The sequence below is a fragment of the Cherax quadricarinatus genome, chromosome 51 (genome assembly GCF_038502225.1).
Source record: "Cherax quadricarinatus isolate ZL_2023a chromosome 51, ASM3850222v1, whole genome shotgun sequence".
Taxonomy (NCBI): domain Eukaryota; kingdom Metazoa; phylum Arthropoda; class Malacostraca; order Decapoda; family Parastacidae; genus Cherax; species Cherax quadricarinatus.
The window spans coordinates 905,359-918,122 of NC_091342.1; the positions used below are offsets into that span (position 1 = coordinate 905,359).

At 42.0% G+C, this 12,764-nt stretch overlaps 1 protein-coding gene and 1 long non-coding RNA gene across 5 annotated transcripts in view; one reads left to right on the plus strand and one right to left on the minus strand.

Moving 5' to 3' along the window:
- LOC128694762 (latrophilin-like protein LAT-2) overlaps window positions 1–12,764 on the minus strand; it is a 43,401-nt gene that overhangs the window by 2,045 nt on the left and 28,592 nt on the right. For all 4 annotated transcript variants that reach the window (XM_070095657.1, XM_070095656.1, XM_053785063.2 and 1 more), the window contains 15 exons: window positions 11,321–11,457; window positions 10,462–10,635; window positions 8,961–9,113; window positions 8,121–8,207; window positions 7,588–7,699; window positions 7,257–7,351; window positions 6,557–6,668; window positions 6,089–6,225; window positions 5,622–5,732; window positions 5,180–5,246; window positions 3,463–3,548; window positions 3,062–3,185; window positions 2,636–2,731; window positions 1,738–2,285; window positions 409–509 (listed from right to left, as the gene is read on the minus strand). In XM_070095657.1, the coding sequence (XP_069951758.1) occupies window positions 409–509; window positions 1,738–2,285; window positions 2,636–2,731; window positions 3,062–3,185; window positions 3,463–3,548; window positions 5,180–5,246; window positions 5,622–5,732; window positions 6,089–6,225; window positions 6,557–6,668; window positions 7,257–7,351; window positions 7,588–7,699; window positions 8,121–8,207; window positions 8,961–9,113; window positions 10,462–10,635; window positions 11,321–11,457 (2,140 nt within the window). The remainder of the gene's footprint in view (window positions 1–408; window positions 510–1,737; window positions 2,286–2,635; window positions 2,732–3,061; window positions 3,186–3,462; window positions 3,549–5,179; window positions 5,247–5,621; window positions 5,733–6,088; window positions 6,226–6,556; window positions 6,669–7,256; window positions 7,352–7,587; window positions 7,700–8,120; window positions 8,208–8,960; window positions 9,114–10,461; window positions 10,636–11,320; window positions 11,458–12,764) is intronic.
- Window positions 12,450–12,764, plus strand: part of LOC138854167 (uncharacterized) — an 81,513-nt gene continuing 81,198 nt past the window's right edge. The window contains exon 1 of the long non-coding RNA XR_011393391.1: window positions 12,450–12,530. This is a non-coding gene — a long non-coding RNA (uncharacterized lncRNA). The remainder of the gene's footprint in view (window positions 12,531–12,764) is intronic.

The window sequence follows — 12,764 nt, forward strand, 5'->3', positions numbered from 1 at the left end:
TCTGAAGTCGAGGAGTCGTACAGGAAAATTCCACGAGAGTGATCTAATCATCTAAGGCAAAATAATCTTGAGTAATCACTTCCCCAATCACTCACCTGCTCACACTTGACTTTATTCTTGCAAACACAATTAACCTGCACTTAGGAAATTGAAATTTAAGATGATTTTTTTATAAACACACACACACACACACACACACACACACACACACACACATGCTTGTTCGTCATATTATACAGAATTAAAAACCTGTGTTCCACAATAAGTTATGTTCCGCATTTGTGTCTAATTCAACCAATTTTCATAAATATCACCTGATTCAAGTGACTACCTGGAGCACTCGACTAGACTCACCCACAACAAAATATAGTAGTCACCTAGAAAATTAACATAACGTTTGAGACTCACCCGAAATATAGGTGAACTGTGTGATGTTGGACCAGTCACTGGCAGCACGGGTGGCTCTCTGGCTCACCTCAGGTGAGCCACTCAGTGGCACTGGTGCCACCCTGCGGGAGGTCACAAGGTCATTATGGGGTCAAGAGACACACCTCTCATGTTAAGGATATATTTCCCCCTCTCTTGATCTTGGGAACTGGAGTTATCTTCTCCTTTCTCAGGTCAAACTTAATTACCTCTTCCCAAGGCGTTGTATGACCTCTTTAGGGTCCGAGCTTCCATTAGAAGAATAGGTTAATTGGGTTTAAAGCCTATCGACTACACGATGGTCATTAAGGCTGCAGGTCACCTGTTCACCACCAGGTGAACAGGTGTTAAATTGAAACAGGAGTTAAACTCACAGTCTGTATACAATAAGAGATAGTGAAGGTTACTGAAAGAGGTTTAAAGGCTATCGACTACATGAGGGTCATTAAAGCTACACCGTAATCTTTTCACCACCAGACAAGAATACTTTAATCCCTAAAATAGAAATTAAAGTAAACAACTCTCAGTATATATAGGCTGAGAGAAATACATCCTGTGAGGGATACCCAGCACTCGGTCTGTGTATCCCTCTCATTTCCCCATATGAAACAGGTCAGGTCATTCTCAGTCTTAGCTAGGTTAGGCAAATTTATGTTTTCTAGTTGAAGATTGAGACACTTATGCAGCATATGGGAATCTTTATTCAGGAAACGTTTCGCCACACAGTGGTTTCATCAGTCCAATACAAAGAGGAAGGCGTAAGGAGAGGAGTAGTATGAGGTAATCAGTCCCTCAACCTGGAGTCGATGTGTTCAGTCCATCAATCTTGTAGAATTCTACAAGACTGATGGACTGAACACATCGACTCCAGGTTGAGGGACTGATTACCTCATACTACTCCTCTCCTTACGCCTTCCTCTTTGTATTGGACTGATGAAGCCACTGTGTGGCGAAACGTTTCCTGAATAAAGATTCCCATATGCTGCATAAGTGTCTCAATCTTCAACTTGTCGGTTTTTCAAACCAATCATCACATGTTTTCTAGTACACAAAGCTTTGTGAGGTTAATTTAGGTTGATTGATTAGTTTTGCCGCAGATTTTAACATTTGTACATAACAAATTTTTGAAAGTTTATTTAACAATTCACCTTCGAATTTTCTTTGGGGGGGAGGGGGGAGGACGCACTTTTAAAGTGGTTGTTGTCAATGGATAAAACAGATGAGGGGAAATAACTTACTAGGATTTCTAACGATGCGATTTAACTAAGCTATAAGCTTATAACCCGTGCTAGAAAAGAGACAACTAAGTACCTGGGGGAGTAATGGTGGCGATCGTTGGTGGAGTATTGGTGGCCGTCGTTGGTAGAGTACTGGTGGCCATCGTTGGTAGAGCACTGTTGACCATCGTTGGTGGAGTACTGATCGTGATCGTTGGTAGAGTACTGGTAGCCATCGTTGGAGTATTGTTGGCTGTCCTCTGTAGTGCATTGAGGATCGTTGATGCAGCCGCGTTGATGAATGCTGGATGAATATTGGCTAACGATGGAGGAACAATGATACTTGATGTTGGGGAAGCACTTCTGGCGATCGTTGGCGAAGCAATGTTGGCGACAGCTGTCGTGGTGTTGGACATCGTCGCTGTGTTGGCAAGCGCCACGACTGCGGTGATGAAGGAGTAATGGATGCTGGCGTTGGAGGGTTGATGGGTGCTGGCGTTGGAGGGTTGATGGGTGCTGGCGTTGGAGGGTTGATGGGTGCTGGTGAGTTCGGGAGTCGTCTTGAAGATCGCTGGAGGCCTTGGCAGGAGCACAAGACTGTCTCTTAGCTAAAGTGCCTTTTGAAGTAGATGTCTTCGACTTCTGAAGAAAAACAAAAGAATGTTACGACAAAAACTAAAGATAAATATACAATAATTTCCTTTTTGCAACTATTTGTACTTTATTAATAATATTTTTAGCTTCAGTAACTATAAAAGAATCTAGCTAGCTGCTAGACTTCTCTCAGTAACTACTAGGTTCCTTTTAATAACTTCTAGGTTTCTCTCAGTAAGTACTAGGTTCCTTTCAATAACTTCTAGATTCCTCTCAGTAACCACTAGATTCCTCTCAATAACTTCTAGGTTGATCTCAGTAACTAGTAAGTTCCTCCTAGTAGCTTCTAAGTAGAGGCACTAGGAGAGACAATATACCAAGAACCAGGCAGAACTGACCGTCGGCAGGTACTTGAAGATTTTGCGTAAGCGGGAGATAACAGCAGTTCTCACCGTTGTGTTCACCAGACAGTGGAACACCAGGATCATCACACCCTGTGAGTGACACCAAGAGGAGAGAGAGAACGAGAGAGAGAGAGAGAGAGAGAGAGAGAGAGAGAGAGAGAGAGAGAGAGAGAGAGAGAGAGAGAGAGAGAGAGAGAGAGAGAGAGAGAGAGAGAAAGGTCACTTCAGAGTTACTTAATAAAATATAATATATATCATAGCCTTAAGTCTTTGACTGAATATAATAATATGATATTGATTAATGATTACATCTACTAGTAATTAAATCTGACTATTCTCGTAATACAGGATAATAATAATAATACAATTATATTACCAGTTCTTTATAATGCTAATTACACATTACCTGGGATAAGTTACCTGGGAGGCAGTGAGGATGGTGAAGAGGTAAGCAAAGACGTGGCCAGTGTTAATGTAGAGGAGACCGAACACCCAAGTTACTCCCAGTAGACAGTTGAGTGAGAAGCTTCCCTTCACCCACAACCTGAGGGGGAGAGACAATGTGTGAGGGGAAAGTCTTTGAGGTGAAATATATCTTTATCCATAACCTGTGGTGGAATCTCTTTTGAGGATGGGATATGTATTCACCCGCAGACTGCAATGAAGTGATAGTCTCTGGGAAGATAATCTGCGGGAGGGGGGAGGAGAAATTGCTTGTGGGGAGAGACATATCGTTTGCCCACCAATATTGACATATTCTTCCTCTCTCTCCTTCTTTCATTCATTCTCTCTCTTTCTCTCAAAAAGCTTGTTGTTCCCACCTTACTTGCTGCGTTAAAGTCTTCTGCTTGTTGGCCTTCAGCACAGCTGCTGACCTCAGTGCCAGGATCATGCTTATCGTGTTGACCTGTGGAATTCACACTTGTTAGTACGTCTGTCATTACCTATCAGAGTTTGAGGGGAGATGAGCTGCACCTCTTGGGCTTGTTTCCTATCTCTGGCATGATTTCACTGTCATGTTTACCACCAACTTCTTGAATATACCGAGATACACATCTGTTGATGCATATACAATGAAAGATATACTTCTTTCGTTGTATATACGCTAAAAGATACGTATTTCGTAATGTCTAGTTGTAAGCGCTTTGGCGATCTCTGGAGTTTACCTGGAGAGAGTTCCGGGGGTCAACGCCCCCGCGGCCCGGTCTGTGACCAGGCCTCCTGGTGGATCAGAGCCTGATCAACCAGGTTGTTACTGCTGGCTGCACGCAATCCAACGTACGAGCCACAGCCCGGCTGGTCAGGTACCGACTTTAGGTGCTCGTCCAGTGCCAGCTTGAAGACTGCCAGGGGTTTATTGGTAATCCCCCTTATGTATGCTGGGAGGCAGTTGAACAGTCTCGGGCCCCTGACACTTATTGTATGGTCTCTTAACGTGCTAGTGACAACCCTGCTTTTCATTGGGGGGATGTTGCATCGTCTGCCAAGTCTTTTGCTTTCGTAGTGAGTGATTTTCGTGTGCAAGTTCGGTACTAGTCCCTCTAGGATTTTCCAGGTGTATATAATCATGTATCTCTCCCGTCTGCGTTCCAGGGAATACAGGTTTAGGAACCTCAAGCGCTCCCAGTAATTGAGGTGTTTTATCTCCGTTATGCGCGCCGTGAAGGTTCTCTATACATTTTCTAGGTCAGCAATTTCACTTGCCTTGAAAGGTGCTGTTAGTGTGCAGCAATATTCCAGCCTAGATAGAACAAGTGACCTGAAGAGTGTCATCATGGGCTTGGCATCCCTAGTTTTGAAGGTTCTCATTATCCATCCTGTCATTTTTCTAGCAGCTGCGATTGATACAATGTTATGGTCCTTGAAGGTGAGATCCTCCGACATGATCACTCCCAGGTCTTTGACATTTTCATGGCAAGTGACAAAAAGTTCATATAATGTGACGGAGAGTTCACGAAAGTGCTCAGAATGTAGCAACTATTTACCGGAATTAAATATTATATTAAAAAATTACTCTTTTTTCCTATGATCTTACTGCCTCTATTGGTGAACAAGCAGTGAGAGATATACTTGTATGGATGTATATGACCTAAGACATACAGAACTATCATCGTATATGGACTGAGAGATACATATCTATCAGTGTACGTACGATGATAGGTATACATCTATTAGTGTACGTACGATGAGATGCACATCTGTCGGTGTACGTACGATGAGATATAGATGTGTATCTCATCGTACGTACACTGATAGATGTATCTGTGTACGTACGATGAGATACGCATCTGTCAGTGTAAGTACACAATAGTGCACTCTCACTCTGAACTCTATATAAAAACTGGATTTGTTTATTCTGTGTATTCCAGTTTGTTCTCAGGATCAGAAAAAAAAAAGAATTAATCGGGATATTTTTACATGGAGGTATGTATTTACCCTTGTCCAGGTTACTACACTTACCATAACCACCACCACCACCACACTTACCACAACCACCACACTTACCACAATCACAGCAACCACAACTACCACACTTACCACAATCACCATCACCAGGGGTCCGGTGAAGGCCCATATGTAGCCTCCATCAGTGTTGAGCCAGCAACTGCAACGCACAACATTGCAACACATAACATTAATACGTATAACATCAAAATCAGGGAATCTCATCAAAACTTCATTACAAATTTTAATATTTAAGCATATAAGATATTTATATCAATGAAAATTAATGAACAAATGTTTTTATAAATGTTAGTTCGGGAGAAATATTGAAAAAAAGGGGTAAACATCAAAGGCCAAAACATAGTCAGTACACAGAATGGGAATAAACATTGTAAATACACACAATGGAAATAAACACTGTAAAAATCACCAAGTGTTCCATGTGCTTTATTATTATTATTGTCATATTACATTGATTTTATGCCAAAATGAACCTCACTCGATTATTGGTAAATACCACAGGAGACTAACTCACTATTCAGCGTGTGGAGGAGCGTAAGCTGTCTGCGTCAACCAGTCTTGTGTGCTGTACGACGTCAGCAGCGTCACCATCACTACCACTGCTGGTACGCCATACCCAACCACCCTGATACAAGATGATAAACATATTGATGAGTACGCAGATAACCCGCACATAGGAGAGAGAAACTCATGACGACGTTTCGGTCCGACTTGGATCATTAACTAGTTACTAATTCTCCAAGATGGACCGAAACATCGTCATAAGTGAGAGTTATTTGCATATTGGGCCATTTTATTCTCGATACTAATGAGCATCGGAGAATATATACAGATTTGTTTTTTTCACGAACACAGGCAGTAAGACAAGTTGGTGTATAACTTGTCTTACTGTCTTACAGTGGCAAGATGTTAACAGAGAAACATTTGCATCATTCAATGGTCAGATAAAGGCAGTTTGCCAGGACAAACGAGCTGACTGACCAGTAGGCTGGCATGTATCGTGTCTGGGAGAGCAGGTGATGGATGGTGTACACCAGATGAATCCCTTCACCCAGCATCCAGCAGAGACTAGCAGTGAGACAGTAGTGGAGCACCACGGCTGAGGCTTCACACTCACGCTGTGGATTCGTATATATGGTCACTCCGATGATACGAATACCTTGCCACTGACGTCCACACTCACACGCTCATACATGTACACATATTAAATAAATAAATAAAATAAATAGCTGACAGTCAACGTCAGTGTCAACTAAGCAGTGTCAGCTTGACATACACACTGCTGTCTAAATATCTTTGCATTTGTTAACCGTTGTTTTATGTATTACGAAAATCTTAGTTAAAAATCGATATTTAAATTTACCTATTGTTTACTCGTGTTTATCAGAAAGAAAGAAAGAGAGAGAGAGAGAGAGAGAGAGAGAGAGACTAGGGCAGAGAATTACATACCTTAGAAAGTTTAAGGAAGTCTGGATCCAGAAGGAGCAGCAGTAGCAGGTGTGAGAGGCCAAGAGTGACACACAGATGCTTGGTGATACTGGTGCGAGCACTTCCCAGGCTCCTGTCCCCCCCAAACACACACACACAAAACAAAAACAAAAATTATCAGGTAAATTATTAATGTTTGTAGCAGCGCATGCTGGTGGCTTCCTTTTGTGCCAAACAGTATTTTATTATATGTAAACTATATTACCTTTATACTGCAGAAAATAAATAAATTTATATTTGTATTTTCACACAATTGGCAAATCATAAAATTGATCACCAGCCTTATTTTTTTTTCTCATAGGGAAGAGCTAAACCTTTAGGGATTAGCATAACACCTGTGGCATGAGATGCTACGTGACTTGATCTCAGGTAGTGAATACAATATACAGAGATGAACAATAATGTGATGAAAATGATTTCCAGAACTAACAAACTGATGAACGAGACATCTGTCCAACATTTGGGTAGCTTTTTATTCCCAAATACTGCACAACAATACACAAATATATTCAATTATTAATAAATAATGTGTATAATATTCAATTATTCATCTCCTCGTCTCCCTTATTGATTAGCACAACCTCTTCTATAGTCTATTTTACCCCTTGTGGTTTAGCGATTCTCCACAGTGGTTAGAGTAATACATGGAGGAGTGTCTCACTTGATAGACTGGAGGATACAGAAGGCCAGACACAGGGAGACACAGGAGGCGGTGGTGAGGACAGTGCCAAGAGTGTCCAGCGTGGCATCACGACCCTGTAAACGAACACAGTGCCACTATCATGTACTCAAGGCACTTACAATTCACTTACGGCACTCAGGATGTACTCAAGACATTCAGAATGAATTCAAGATACTTATAATGAACTTGGAACACACAGGATGTACTCAGAATACACAGGATGAACTCAATGTATACAAGACGCACTTATGATACGCAAGATGTATTCGGAATACTCAGGATGTACTCACACGAGTATACGGTCACTTACCAGGTAGTGGTGAATGTCAGTAAGGATGGCGATCATGGTGAGATGTTGACACCAGCAGTAAGTGACCTCGTTGGTGGTATTGACCAGGTCACAGCCCTCCGGTGCCCACATGCTGACCCCGGTAGATCAGGTAAACGGTTAGGAGAGAGTACATTGGTCATGGGAATAGGTAGACGGTAATGGTGAGTAGATAAGAGCACGTAGATGATAAGGGGAGACTGGTAGACCAGGTAGACGATCATGGGGAGGAAATTGACCAGTGGAATGGGCGTGTGTGAGATCAGAGACCAAGCAAGGTGCCAGAGCGGTGATATATATAACAGTTTCACAGTGGGACATTTTTCCCAAGTGCTCTCTCTTTCTCTCTCTTTCTCAAAATTTACTCTTGAAATTGCCAGTATTAATATAATTCATTAGTACACGCATTTACTGCTACCAGTGCCTGTAAAATTACAATCGATATCGACATTTACAGCGCTACATGTATTTCGGAATCACTCAGTGTAGTCAGCAATTAAATATATAACTTTTACCTGTAGTAACTGTCCCAGTAGACACAACGAGCAGTAGCAGGAACAGGTGTGGCTGCTTCACCCTCTCTCCTCTCTCTGTATAGATCTCTACACATGGGAAAGCGGTAATAATAAAATTAATAATAATAATAATAATTATAATATTTACTAGTACTACTACTATTCCTACTACTACTGCTACTACTACTCGTACTATTACTATCAAATAATAATATATAAATATCATATATAGTGAGAACACTGAGCTGGTTTTCTGGCCTTGAGCAAAAATCTCTCTTCTCTCAAAAAAATCATGAAACAGTACGATATAATTTTACTCTGCAAAAATTGTGTACGAAAGCTGAGTATATGGAGAAGGAGCAGGATACAATAATGATGATGGAGTGAAGGAGGGATAAGATAAACGAGTGGTAACGGAGTGTAGATCAAATGAAAGAAATATGGAGTCAGTTATTGGAGAATTTTTCCAAGAATAAGAAAGAAGTTTGAGCAGGCAAATAAATTTATAATACCTAGGGAATAAACTGATTTGTTTGTTGCGGAGGATGGAGGGAAGGGAAGGGATCTTGAGCCAGTGATAGAATCTGATTACCTGCCATTTCTCAGGAGCTGTATGGCCAAACATAATAATAATAATAATAATAATAATAATAATAATAATAGTAATAATAATAATCTTTTTTGAAAGGTTTGGTGCAAAGAGTGAAGTAGAAGACATAACTGATAAATGAGATAGGGAATAGTCGTGGACGATGTTAGGAAGAGGAAAGACCTGGCGTTCAGGGAGCAGAGACAGGCAAACAGACAGACTGACAGGCAGCTGGACGTGGAAGTACCTACCTGAAGTAGGGCCCACTTTCCTGCTGAGTGTGGTAGAGACGAAAGATGACTCCTTCTTCCAGCGAGGTGAAGTTGATGGTGTGACCTGACTCTCCCAGGCTCATGCTTACCACGGCACTGTTGATGACCTTGTACTCGGCATAAGGCACACTCCTGACCAGGTGAGTCAATCATGTCATTGTTACTATGTCCGTTAATTTGTTGGACTTTATTTCCCACCGCCGGATCCCCTCTCCCCTCAATCCTCTCTCCAAGGCACCTCTCCTCCTCTCCCCAGAACCCCTTCTGGTCTTCCCCTCCCCAAGGGAAGGTGTGCAGTGAAGCAGTGGTTCAGGGTTCTCAAGAGATAATTAACCCTGTATGTTACCTGTCCACCAAGGTTATATTTCACTGAAGAACGTTGGAAGCCTCGGAAAAAGAAACACCTTAGTTTTGTTACTAATTCTTAGACTGGAATTCCGACTCATCCAGATCCTCAAAATAATAATAATAATAATAATAATAATAATAATAATAATAATTAATTAACTCTTGAACGTGTCGTCAATGTTGAAAGTTCAGATCATTCAGATGTTTAGGTTGCAAGGTCACACCACTCAGATGAACATGTTAGATGTTCAGTCTAATGAAAAATTTCATTTTACAAGTTCACACTGCTCAGAAAAGCTCACATCACTTAACATGCCTATTTTTAAAGCTTAAATCACACTGAATATCTGCTTTATAAACTCGGCCCACAAAAAGTTGAATCCATGATAATGTTTGTGTTGTAATCTCCGGCTAAGGATATATTGATCAACATTTATTTTGGAAGAATCGTGTCCTTGATTATTTTGCTAATCAGTCTTAATATAAAGAGGGACACGATTTGTCTATAATAAATGTTGCAAAGTGGACTCAGAGAATGACCAGTCTGCTGAGAGAGGGTGACCAGTCTGCTGAGAGAGGGTGACCAGTCTGCTGAGAGAGGGTGACCAGCCTGCTGACAGAGGGTGACTAACCTGCTGACAGAGGGTGACCATCCTGCTGTCAGAGGGGTGACCAGTCTGCTGAGGGTGACCAGCCTGCTGACAGAGGGTGACTAGCCTGCTGATAGAGGGTGACTAGCCTGCTGATAGATGGTGACCAGCCTACTGACAGAGGGTGACCAGCCTGCTGACAGAGGGGTGACCAGTCTGCTGAGAGAGGGTGACCAGCCTGCTGACAGAGGGTGACCAGCCTGCTGACAGAGGGGTGACCAGTGTGCTGAGAGAGGGTGACCCGTCTGCTGAGAGAGGGTGACCAGCCTGCTGACAGAGGGTGATTAGGCTTCTGAGACAGGGTGACCAGCCTGCTGAGAGAGGGTGACCAGCCTGTTGACAGAGAGTGACCAGCCTGCTAAGAGAGGGTGACCAGCCTGCTGAGAGAGGGTGACCAGCCTATTGACAGAGGCTGACCAGCCTGCTGACAGAGGGTGATCAACCTGCTGAAAGAGGGTTACCAACCTGAGAGAGTTACCAACCTGCTGAGAGAGGCTGGCAAGACCCTGGAGGCTGCATCTTGCCTCAGGATGAACCCCACCATCCTGGCTTGCGTCTCTCCCTCCGGCAGCAGTGACTCAAAATTCTTCGGCAGGTGGAGGTAGGTGGATGCTTCCACCCCTGGGAAGAACAACTCTGCCCCTGAAAGCTCACCCCTGTGGAGGAAGGAGAGGGATAATCAGATATCAGACTAACAATTATTATTATTATTATTATTATTATTACAAGTAAGCTCTAAATCCATAAGACTCGCATGACGTGTATCATGCTTTGAATTTCGCCACTTTGAAGTGGAGTACCTTGAAGTTAATGAAGGGTTCTTAATCAAAGGAACTGGAGCTTCTCTTCTCCTTTATCGATAGCATATGGCTTCGATGGGTTTAGCTTTCTCCCATGATAATAATAATAATGAAAATAATAATACTGAAAATAATAATAATAATAAATAATAATAATAATAATAATAATAATAATAATAATAATAATAATATTAATTTTTTGTTTGCATTGATATTATTTTCCTTGTTTTCTTGCTTTTAAAAAATATATTCAAAGTGAACATAATTAAAAATAAACTGTTTATTTGTTGATCTACAACATCAAACATTTAATTGTTTAAACAAGAAATAATCATCAATATATTTTGGATAAAATGGAAACCGGACAGGGTACTAGGCCTGGGTATTGGGCCAGGGTACTGGACCAGGGTATTGGACCAAGGGATTAGTCCAGGGTATTGGACCAAGGTATTAGACCAGGGTATTAGACCAAGGGATTAGACCAGGGTACTGGAGCAAGGTATTGGACCAGGGTACTGGACCTACTGAGGGTGGTTCTGACCTGGGCATGGAGAGGACCGTCATGTTGAGCTGTGGGTCAAGGAAGGTCACTGTATCCTGGGTCATCTGCTCGGCCAAGATAAAACCTGAGTTCTCCAGATTACTGAGTAGTGGTGACCCCAGCTGACCTGCCTCCTCCTGTCACCCAAGGTAAAACAAGGAAAAGAAACTGAGAGAACTGACGGGGGTGGGATGGGGGAGAAGTGAGAGAACTGACGGGGGTGGGATGGGGGAGAAGTGAGAGAACTGATGGGAGGAGAAAGTGAGGGGAATATAAGTGCTACTTGAAGGGTGTTTAAAGAATACAAAGTCATAATATCGCGACTGGAACAATACACAAACAAGCCTCGCACAGGAGAATGGAACTTATGACGACGTTTCGGTCCGACTTGGATCATTAACTAGTGACGAACGGAAACGTCGTCACAGACTTCATTCTCCCATGAGCGAGTTAATTGCGTGTTAAAGGGTGCATTCGAGCGTCCACACCTACTCAAGATATGTGTGTGTACTCAAGGTATGTGTGTACTCAAGGTATATGTGTATTCAAGGTATGTGTGTACTCAAGATATGTTTACTCAAGGTATGTGTGTACTCAAGATATGTGTACTCAAGACATGTGTGTTCTCAAGATATGTGTGTACTCAAGGTATGTATGTACTCAAGATATGTGTACTCAAGGTATGTGTGTACTCAAGACATGTGTGTACTCGAGATATGTGTGTACTCAAGACATGTGTGTACTCAAGATATGTGTGTACTCAAGACATGTGTGTACTTAAGATATGTGTGTACTCAAGATATGTGTGTACTCAAGGAATGTTTGAAATTACTGCTTAGAATAAGCATATATTTTTTTTGTACTCCTTCAAAACTGAGATGGCTGCTCCATCTATGGATTGGCTTGAGTACTCCAAGGGTATACACACCGAGAGGTGCGTATCTCTCAGTGTATGTACACAGATTTTTTTTTAACCTCTGTTCTAGCCATTAAAGGATTCTTGACTGGTGGTGAACAGGTGACATGCTGCCTTAATGACCTTCGTGTAGTCGATACCTGGATTAGGTATTTACGCGTCTCTTTCGTAAAGTTGTTAGGGTGAAGTGGGGCATGGTTTCCTTGTGTGTGTGTTGGGTTGGTGTAGCGAGGTAGTGTGTGTGTGTGTTGGGTTGGTGTAGCGAGGTTGTGGATGTGATCTGTTCTCACCCTGGTAAGTCATATATTCGCTTTTTCTTTGTTGTTCTTGCTAATTCAAGGTAGTTGACCTTTAGCCAAAGGTGTACAGAGCACAGTTGTAAATGAAACAGACATATATAAACAATCACGTACAGAAATAGATGAACAGAGCACTTAGATATACTGGTATACTTAGCACTCACCTTGGTGAGTGCTATGTATACCTGTACTCACCTTGGTGAGTGCTATGTATACCTGTACTCACCTT